This window comes from Thunnus albacares, chromosome 11 (genome assembly GCF_914725855.1).
Source record: "Thunnus albacares chromosome 11, fThuAlb1.1, whole genome shotgun sequence".
NCBI lineage: Eukaryota > Metazoa > Chordata > Actinopteri > Scombriformes > Scombridae > Thunnus > Thunnus albacares.
Genome location: NC_058116.1, coordinates 17347740 through 17359272, shown reverse-complemented (window position 1 = coordinate 17359272; position 11533 = coordinate 17347740). Strand labels below are relative to the sequence as shown.

The 11533-nt window shown below is 38.0% G+C and overlaps 1 protein-coding gene across 1 annotated transcript; it reads right to left on the bottom strand.

The window, feature by feature from the left end:
• Positions 1 to 6928: 6928 nt before the first annotated feature.
• rprma (reprimo, TP53 dependent G2 arrest mediator candidate a) lies at positions 6929 to 8412 on the bottom strand. The gene has a single exon (XM_044366230.1). It carries the CDS (start codon positions 8017 to 8019, stop codon positions 7711 to 7713), a length of 309 nt encoding a protein of 102 aa, XP_044222165.1. The 5' UTR covers positions 8020 to 8412; the 3' UTR covers positions 6929 to 7710.
• Positions 8413 to 11533: the final 3121 nt, after the last annotated feature.

Genomic DNA, 11533 nt, shown 5'->3' with positions numbered 1-11533 from the left:
TTTATTTTTTTTCCATCTCCCTGTCTTTCTCTGTCTCCCTCTATCTCCTGTGCTTTATGATAGATCTGCTCTGTCAGTGCAACTGCTTATCTTTGCCCACCCAGTCTTTCCTGTCTTTTGTAAAATATGATACTTTCATCGGAAAAGTCAAACATGAGAGTAATTGTTCTCTTTCACAAAGGCAGAATTGTCATTAAGACAGTTTTTTACTATAGTTTTTAATGTACTTACCTCACCAAGCCTTGGAACTGCCACAATTCAACTCAACGTTATGAAAAATATTTCATGCTTATCCTCTTTTTTATATATATATATAATTATTTATTATTATAATTAAATTTCCATTTGTGGATTTGCTGATTTGCCTGTTTGGAGATTATCACCAGCACACAGTGTTGGGGGTTTTCTCTGGAGCTAAGATGCAGCATAGGATGAAGTCTGTGGTCTGACCGTGAAGCACCTGCAAACAGAGCAAGGCGATAATGGAGCCAGGCCTGAGGGAGGAAGAGCTTCCAGCACCGTGAGAAGCAATTTGAGGAAGCTCAATAAGTCATGACCCTGTAGAAGTTTTATCATACAGCACTCGGGCTTACTTTCATGTGCTGTGACAGAACCAGGAGGTGCACCATTAGGCATGAATTCCCAAGGTAGACCATCAGATCTGAAATACAGGACACTTTGCTCAGCTGGCAAATCAGATTATATCTTCCGTTTGTACATCTATACTGTATGTAGACAGTATACTGTGTGAACTCACGCTACTGTGTGAGCTGTGCTCAGGTTGCCTATAAAACAAAACCTTCTATAATCTCCAACAAATATTGATTCTCACCCATCAACATTTTGATTAATTCTTGGACAAAATCCATGCATACATACCAAACAGACTTAAGTATAGAAATGATGTTGCTGTGATTAGAGGATGATCAGGAAGGACATATGTAGCGGTAAAGGATGGCTTAGCCAAAGGTTGTTCATTACTGGTACAGTGACTGAGTGTAGCTGACAGCTGGGGCATTGGAGAGCGCCACATAGGCAGGCAGGACACTGCTACTTGGCAGGCAGGTCCAAACTGTCAACGCTGATTTCTACAGTCAGGTCTGAAGAGAACGCTTCTCATCAGTGTATCTTTGCTCAGCCAAGAGTGCTGGGAAGGATTTTTGAAAATGTAATAATCATAATTATGTGTGGCATCATGATGATTTGTTTTTGTTATGTGTGTAAGAAGGAAAATACGCAAAAATCTTGAAACATTTGTGTTCATTAAGATATCTTTTAATATTATCAATGATGCGTCATGGCAGGATTTTACTGTATTGTTCTGCATCAGACACAATCACGTCGTTCTCCATCTGTGGTTAAGTGATTAAATATCTGAGTGAGTAATAACAGCTCTATGTTAGTCAGGGGAGCTAGCGATGATGATAACGATAACGATGATGATGATGATGATGATGATGGCATACGGCCTGGGGATCAGTTTATATCTGTGCTGCCAGGCAGGGTGAACCAGGTGTAGAGCTGAGGTCTTGAGGTTTCTTCATGGCTACTGAAAACCGCCTGTCAGAGCTCAACACAAAGAGCTCTGGGCACAGTTGTCTCAAAGAAAGACCTTTTCAACAGTTTGATGAAAAATACATGTTCAAATACACTTGAGTCATGCTGACAGGTCAGAGAAAATGTGGTGCGGCAAACTATAAAAGGAGGAAGAGTGTGGGTGGCTTGTTTGATTTCTGTTGATGTTGTCTTTAAAATAAAAATACCATGGTAGCAAAAAATGTCCAAATGTCAGACAGAATCTATAGAATCAGGCAATGTTTGAGTTTTACTGCATTTTTTATGTATCTATTGCTGTGAGAGGGTATTCAGTACACGAGAAGTTGTACAGTTAATCCTTGTAGGCATCTTGTAAACAACCACAACAAGAGGATTGGATAAGCTAAAACGTTGTTGTATATATGTTTGAAAAGTGGGAACAATCAAACATGTATGAGCATATTTTTATTAAACATCTTGCTGTATGATTAGGGAGTTTTACACTATACATTATTGATGGCTACCCCCAAGCCAGCAGACTGTTATGCATTTAAAAATGTGATTTGTAAAGTCGAAGTGGATTTAAAAACTGACAGCTAATGGTGTCTTTACTCAGGCTCGGGGGAATTAAGCTGAATGAGCATGCTTTAAAGAGTGCACTATACAGATTGTACTGTAAGCTCTTTAAAACATGGTGGCTGAGGAATACTTCAGGTGATTATGATTTTATTGAGATAAAATATATCCAGGATGCGCGCATACTGACCTCATGGGAAACAGGGGAAACACATCACACTTTATTTATACCGCCAAGAATGCAAAGTCCTCACATTCTTCAGCACGGAGTTTAAAAAGCCTCTTGAAAGTTTATCTTATTATAAAAGACAAAAAAAAAAAAAAAAAACCCCAACAAGTCCCCAAAACCACTTCAAACTCCATCTGTGCTCTGAGTGCTTTCTTGAAAAGGTTATTACCTATGTGGTAATGGTGTATGGAGAAACCTTCCTCTGAAAGCAAAGTAATAGTTCACACTGAGAGACAAGGCTGTGCTGAAGCTGATGTAGCTGCCAGAGAGCTGCATGATTAGAAGGTCAATAAAGCCTGAAACATGCTCAGGCAAGAACTGAAATGGATTTCAGGGTCAATATCACATCATCACGGCTATTATTTTTAAAGCACTGAGCACTCATTACACATTTGCATGACTGAAACGAATAATGAGTTGGCCGTACTGGTCGTCCGTAATGATCCTGCCTTGTGTCAAAGATATGCAAAGATAATTTAAACAGGAAATGATTGGGAAAACCTGCTGTATAGCCTCTCATTAAAGGATCATATTTGCTTCTTGAACTAAAATTACATCCAACAACAGACAAGTAATTTTGAACTGGTCCTATCTTACTGTTCTCTGGTGGCTCAAACAGATGTACACACACAAACAGCTGTTTTTGTCACTTGGGAGGACATTACATTGACTTATATTTATTCCTTGGAGATTTACCTTAATCTTAACAATAACCACTACATGCATAATCCCAATCCTAATCCTAACCCTAAATTTAAAGCTGTATTAATTAGTCAGAACTCCACAACAGGCTGAAAATCACACATGATAGACATGGAACAACATTAATGTTGATTTCGAATCTTGTTCCTAGCCGACAAACAAATATTAGTCCAATATTTACTTTCCTTTTAGCTGTTTTTGGTCTAAACCCCAGAGGGAAATATATAAATCTTTATGTCTGTGAAGATTCTCACTCATCCAGGTCATATCCAGAAGGGCTGACTCAAGAGCAACTAGACGTGTTTAGCCTCTGATCCAACAGGCTTCTTCAGGTCTGAATCTTTAGTTGCTCCAATATTTTCACCAGCTAGCCTCTAACTTTGTACTGTCTGACAGACAAAGAGTTTTATTTGAGAGTTATTTTGCTGGAAACTGAGTTGACATGAACACAATAGTTTACTTTGTGAGGATAATATTTTTATCCCTGAATCGGACTGGAGCGGAGTCTCCACAGTGCGACTATGTGAAAGGAATTTTGTTCCCACAACATACACTTTCCCATTCAAGTGAATGTGTTAAATTGCTGTGATGTTTCAGTTTGTAACAATCAGCAGTACAACGTTGTCATCATGACTCATCCTATAACTGGAATCAGAGACGTCAAGTAATGAAATCATTCTTCAAAACCAGCCTGTGTTGATTTATCACAGCTTGACTTCCTCAATTAGGGCTGTTGTCGAAGAATCTCAACGCCACATGATGTCAGCAACGGCTTATTTCAGACTGAGAAACCATTACTGTTGATGGAGATGTCTGCATTTCACAGCCTGTGCTCAATCTATTGAGCCTCGTTCGAATGTGTAGATCCCACCGGGGTCAAAGATCTCTAGCCAGAACTGTCGTTAAAGGAAGCACACTGCAAAATCAATATTCTGTGTTAAATATTATTTTTATGGAAAGAGATACAGTGAAGGAAAACTTATGTAGTATAAAACATCTATATTCTCCCATCACAAACTAGCAGAAGTAAAGTAACAGCGGGGCAGAGGGATGGATGAGGAACTGTGGGAGAACAGGAGGAAGCAGAGGAGATGATTGTGGCTGCCTTGCTGCTATTTGGAGCTTTTAGTCACTATCCAGTTCATCGACTGGACCTCTACTAGCCAGCCAATCATATAGAGCAAGCCAGGACCTGAAGCCTCTTTTAGCCCACAATCAACACCCTGCAGATGCTGTAACTGTGGGGCAGCAGCTCACATGGACATACAGTAGACATGGATCAGACTTAAAGTAAGCTGATGCTGTTGCTAACCAGGCTGCAGGTTCATGATAATAATGCAGACAGGGATTTTTTTTTTGTTTTGTTTTTGTTTTTCGACCTCTTCTGCCTTGAGGGAGAAATGTGCACATACAGTACTGTAACACCAGGGTACACTTACGAATTGAACCATCTTTTTTTCATGACCTGGCTTGGGTATTTCGATTTGTGGTATAAGTAAAACTCCAAGCACATTCCTAAATATGAGGGGAGGAGTTGCTCATAAGCCCGGCAGAGGACTATCTGTTTGTTGACAGCAGCAGTGCCAGGGGTATAGATGACTGTCTGCGGTTGCTATCTCCTAAATCTCTCTGAGCATTGGAGTGACAGGTGTGTGAAGCCTTTGAGTTGGCGGCACCGACTGCCGATCAAGAAACTAGCTCCATGGCGACATATCTACAGAAATGCTTTCACAATCTTATTTTTAAACTTTAATCTCTGACTTTACATCTATCTCTTCTCCAGAACTTGTCAGAATCCGAGCTGAATAAATGTGCATAAGGCACTGCAGGGTAAACTAACGATTGTTTGGCTGCAGCCAGAAGATTGTTCCCTGCTGGATATTAAACTGCCACAACATTTTCCTGGGAGCTATTCCCAGCACTCCCTAATGAAAGCAATCACTCCGAGCAGGGAGAAACGCTTGATGTGACGTACATAAAGTAATTCCACTTGGTGCATTGTTTTAGAATTGCTGATTTTTCTATACTCACCATAACATTAAAGAAATGTCAGGAGTGAGGTTTTCTTTTGCAATTTAGAGAGCCAGGTATGAAGCAGGACTTTGTCTGGTGTATATTAGGTTTGGATTCAGTTTAGTGATCTTTTTTAATGCTCCAGTCTGAATTTAAACCCCTATCTCCACAATACAAAGTGTAATTTTGGATAATTGGTTACAGCTTTAATGTGTTACTCTAACTATGCCGAATCGTGCCAGAGGTGAAAATGGGGGTAAAGTTATGTGTATGGGATTCAACACATAAACCAAATTTATCTGCTTGATTATGTGGATGTGAGAGCTCAATAAACAGCATGAGTGCAAATTTATTCAGTGTGGTTTTTATACTCGTAACGGATAGATTTCACTTGCCATTTTTAATCAGCTCTGACTGTCTGGTTTAAATTTAGATATAATACGTCAACCTTTTCTTGTTGGGGGATTGGAAAAGGTTACAGTTAAACTGAATTTAAGGAATATACATGATGATTATGTTATGCCTGAAGATCCACAATGTAGAATAAAAACATCAGTATGCAATAAATGGTTTTTTTATGTTTCTTAAGTTATATGTTCTGTTTCTGTTCAGACTGTGCCAGAAAGAGGTTTTTCTTCAACTGTGGCAATTTTTTATGCCATTGATGTTGATGGTGTTGTATTCGATTTTATGGTATTGCAAGATTATATTTTTTCCCACCAAACAAAAGGCAGGACATCATACAACATAATGCAATCAGTGTAGCATTATAAATTACAGCCTCAAGAAATTGAACATTGTTAGTTTCACAAAGGTATAATTTATTCATACATCTTACTGCTCTGTGGTCGATTTGCATTGGTTTTTATGCTTTAGCCACTATGATAAAGGCTTTTTAACTTTTCTACCTTGATGAAGCAGTGTGCCTTGATTTCTTTTGAGAATTCATTTATTCATTTTTTGTGGGCATAGAATTAATTCTCTTTCCCCTGAATTGGATTGTATTATACTGCATTATAGGAGGGTTATTCAACAGTTAACTACTTATTTGGTTGTGAAGGACAAACTTACCTTTCTAAGCTACAAAGGCACAATCTTTTCAGAAGGATTTTTTTTGAGTAAATACAGAAAGAAAATCTAAATTAAATTGTCAGAATGCTTTTTCAATTGCATACAGTATTATTATTATATTATTAAGTTGAGCTTTGCAGAGCATTTCAACAATACTTGTGATGAATTTCTGCATATTAAAACAGTGGTCAGTGTCTCAGTTTTGACAAGCTGCAGCCCTCCAGCATCCAGCATCACGACAGACAAAGGCCTCGTCAAGCAGAACACATGGGGCTTACCGGACATCAGATGAAAAATCAGGAAGGGAGAACAGGATGAGGGAGACACTGGGGTGAAGGACATTTTAGAGAAAGTTGATTCAGACTATTTAACTGGATGCGGAGCACAGGTGGGCAATCAGACAGCGGTATATTGCCCTGTGGCTTCATTCTCCCTTGGTTGACACGGCAAGTCATTTCTGAAGCTGCTGGTTTCACCCTGGGGAGCTGGCATGCAGGTGAGCCAGGAGCACAACAGATGCTTTGACGGATGGAGGGAGGATGTAAAATGCAGTGTGGACCAAAATTTGACCCAGACAGAAAATGTTGCTTATCATATTTAGATGGTGGATGGATAGCATTTTTTTAATATTAGGTTTATATGTAGGACTTGTTTTGTAATTCATTTTCAATTGAATCCACATTTAGCTTTTGACTATTAATGGATACAATACTCACTGCTGCTCACATGTAAAGAAAATACACCTCTTAATGCCACTTATTAAATAAATGCTCATATATACCAAATTTCTTGTCAGGTTCAACAGGACGAAGCACCTACATCCTGTCTTATCTACATAACATTTTATTATTACCACAGTATACCCTATTCAACAACAATAAAAATACAAATGTCTGGATTAAATGGGTCTTTGGGAATGTTACAGCACGTCATTTTAGTTTCTGAAATCTAAATTTCATTAGGGGAGGGCGTGGCGAGGGCGATACTCATGGTAGAAGAATAGACCTCAATTAGGAGGGAAACTTTAATTACAGAATGAATTCATTCCAATTAACAAGATACACGGCATGTTGGGGCTTTCTCCACCGCCCACGCAGACACTCATACAGTTATCACCAGGAAATCCAGAGAAATACATTGATTAATATGTTGCATATTGTATGCAAAAACACATACAACATACAGTACATGTTGAACATTGATTTCTCCATTGCTTTAGCAATATGAGAGGGCATTTTGAAGCAGCAAATACGACGACTTTGCCGCTAACATGACAAAGGGTGTTGCTGGTGCTCCAACTACTCAAATTACAACAGTGCGTGATTGAATACTTTATAAACATAGACGCGTAAAAACGCACTATACCTCTTGGAGATGAATGAGTCTTTGTTGGCATTAAAAAGCCACAAGAAATGTTCAGTGAGTAAATTACCATGAGGGTTCATTTACCTCTTACATGGTGACTGTTCCTCTGAGGTTTTTTTTCTAAATACCAATATGAAAACAGGCAGTGGATCATCGCATTGTCTCCCAACTCTCTCCATCAGACCTCAGAACAATCATAATGTAAAGGTCCTCATCAGTCAGTAGGCACCAACAATAACTGCCTCCGTTTCTTTTGACGGTCTTCTGTCCGTTACCAAAAAGTTTATCATCCCCTCTGACTTTATGAGAAGGTTGCAACCCAAGAAAAATATGCCAAACACCACAGTGAGGGACAAAACGCACATGACGGCTATCTGGACCACCCTCATGATGAAGAGGCTCCTCTCATCCGGAGCGGCGGCCACAAAGCCGTTATCAGTCACCACGGATGAAAAGTTGCAGCAGAAAACCTCCTCTGTCTTGTTGAAGAGTCCGCCTTCCGTTTGGTTGAACCCGGTGTTATTCATGTCCACTTTTAAACGAAAAAACTTATCAGCACCCAGTGTAAAAAGATGTTCAAAACAGAGAGGGAAAGAGGCGCAAATCCCAGAGAAATGGTCATCAAGTGAAAAGTGAAGATGATGAGGAGGTGAGTTGAAGAAGTTCCGTCAGATCACACAGAGCTCTTCTGGAGTTTGACAAGCTGCTTTGGCATCGCATTACTGGAGATTTCATGTGATCTGTAACCAGTTTCAGAGAGGAATGAATCCACCAACCCGCGGTTAAATAGCCAGTCTGTACCTGCCTGCGTTTAAGCGCTCAAGCGGCAGGACAGCACAGCAAGAGCTCCACCATACGACGACTGGGTGCATGTCATCAATGTGCCTGTGTACTACAGCGTGTATGTAGGACATGATGTACTGTAGGTGTTAAGTACACCTGAACAATCGTCTGTAATCTAATACACAGCAGTAAGGTTTTGTTGTCACTATGACAGAGATGTTGATTCAACTTGCATCATACTGAGAGGTTTTCTGGTGGTAGAAATATCTTTCACTATGTTGAAATTACAACAAAACATTACATCTATTACATCTATCTACAAGTGAACATCTGTCCATCTTTCTATAGCAAATCTCCTCTTTGGAGAAACATTACATCACATTACATACAGAATAAAAAAGTTCTATAACTAATTTAATCAGTTGCCTTTACGGTAATAATAATGACAACAACAACAATGGTGGAAGAAGTATTCACATCCTTTACTTAAGTAAAAGTACCAATACAGCAATGTAAAAATACTCCATTACAAGTAAAGGTCCTGCATGAGAAATCCTACTTAAGTTAAAGTACATAAGTGTTAGCAGTATAATGTAGTTTGTAGTGTAGTATTGCAGTAAAAGTAGTGGTTTGGTCCCTCTGACTGATATATTATATATGACATCATTATATTATTAATACTGAAGCATCAGTGTGTAAGCAGCATGTTACTGTTGTAGCTGCTGGAGGTAAAGCTAGTTTGAACTACTTTATGTACAGTTAATTAGTTTAGTCCAGTGGTTCCCAACCTAGGGGTCGGGCCCCTCTAAAGGGTCACCAGATAAATCTGAGGGGTCGTGAGATGATTAATGGGAGAGGAAAGAAAAAACAAAGTTCAGATACACAAATCTGTTTTCAGTTTTTGGACTTTTTCTCTAATCTTTGATTTTTGATGAAATATTGGATCATTTGAACATTTATTGAAATCAAACCATGTGAGAAGTTTAGAGGGAAAAATCACTATTTGGTGGAGCTGTTACTACACACTGCTTTTCGTAAGACGTCAAAAACCAAAAAGACTGGAGACCACTGGTTTCATCTTTAACAATGTGTTGTATTTTAAAAGCTTGTTATATTATCCATTATGTCAAATCTTCTGAAAAGTAACCAAAACTGTCAAATAAATGAAGTGGTGTAGAAAGTACAATATTTCCCTCTGAAATGTAGTGGAGTGGAAGTAGAAAGTAGCATCAAATGGAAATACTCAAGTAAAGTACAAGTACCTCAAAACTGTGCTTAAGTACAGTACTTGAATAGATGTACTTAGTTACTTTACACCACTGGTAATCAATCCATTTATAGGAGCTAATAAAATCTGAACTCTGTGTCTCTGTCTTGTGCTCTAAATCTTTAACTTTTTGCCTTTTGACTACTCAAAGTGACGCCATTACAGACTGTCTTTTGCAAACTTGTGATGTTAAAGAGAGTTGTCTTTTATTTTCTGCTGAGAACATTTTAACAAATAAACAAGCTTTTTCACAGCAAACATTTTGATTTATCACAGTAGAAAACGCACATATGTTACTAATAAGGTTAACAATGGCTCTGATCTATTCAAGTTCCCCAGTAAGACATGACAGTGTGAATGAATCAGCATGCACAACACCAGGACCCTGGAACTGGAGCAGCTAAATGGAACTCAGCCATCATTCACTTTTATTATTTACAACTGTGCTTTTCTTACTGAGACATGTCAAAATGTCTTCTATGAAAAAAAGCCTATAGAAGCAACAACTGCTGCATTCTACACATAAACAAGGAGAGTGCAAAAGAAAAACAAATGTAGAGGTCGATGTTGGTAAACATCATAAATAATATACTAATAATACTAATAATATATAATTTTACCCCAAAATGATGTTTTCCACATATAAAACATGTGTTGCACAATGCAATGACATGAATGACATTCTGGAACTAAAATGAACCAGGACATGGACTGACATCTAGTGGATGGTTTGAATCAGGAGTGGACACAATCTGTTGTTTGTTTATCTGTGCACCGTATATGCAATTATGACTTTTAACACAGACTTTTATTGCTCAGGATGCTGACTATCTGTCAGCTGTTGCATCACAGCTGAGCTCAATGAAATATCAATAATAGATTCCAGTAAATAGGCAGTTTACAGTCTGTGAGTGTACTTCATTGACAGTAGATCAGAGTTATCATGAATTGTTGAATGTTTATTAAATGTGGGGCTCATACTCATATTTGATCTATTACGTTGCCCAGAGGCGAAAGCAACACTGAGAGTCTCTCATCAACAGCAGCAGATGGCAGCATTGTTCAACATGATCCACTAAAAGCCTGCCTTAAAATATCTGTGATGTAGACAACAGTGTCAATTTAACAATGTAACACACACACACACACACACACTAAAGAACTGATGTAAACATGTGTATGTAATTTATGCTGTTTTTGATTTAATTGTTTATTTTTACCACTGACTGTGAATGAATTCACACTACACTCAGGTAAATCCAGGCTGTGGCAGCTGTTGTTCCCACACCATGAATGCATGATGTGAAAACAGACATCAACAACAACAAAAGAGGCTTCTTACAGTATAAACACTGTTAAATTAATAAATAAAATTAGAATATTAATACAGTATGGAGGTGGTGATTTTAATACTCCACTGTGTTAAAGAAACACTCTACTAAAACTTTTTATTACATAAAGGGATGGATTTATGATCATTTTGGCTTTTCTTGACAGGATGAAGGGGTCAGACTACTTTACTGTGTTGTGGTTGACCTAACCTAAAGATAAGTAAAAAAGAATTTAAAAAACTGAAACTATTAGATGTTTGGATTCCTCTCACTTATGACAACAAAAATACAAAAATTGAAAGCCAACTGGACACAAAATTAGCCTGAACATTTAAAGGCTTACAAAAATACAAAATACAAATACAACACAATTAAATTATAGAAAACTACCTCTGAGACATGGACACTTACTATAAAGCTTTGTCTTTTTAATTCAAAAATCCCAAATGTGTGTTATGTTCAAGGTTGCCTCCTCAGTCACTTTATAGGAACTTTTTATTAATTTAATTTTTGTTATATTATAATTTATATGCGTGTAACTAAAACCAAACACAATAACATAATTAAAAATGTAATAAAAAAACACGTTGATTTGCGTGTAATTATACAAACATCGCGTGTCCTACATTTCCCAGATGCCCCCTGACGCACCGCATCAAG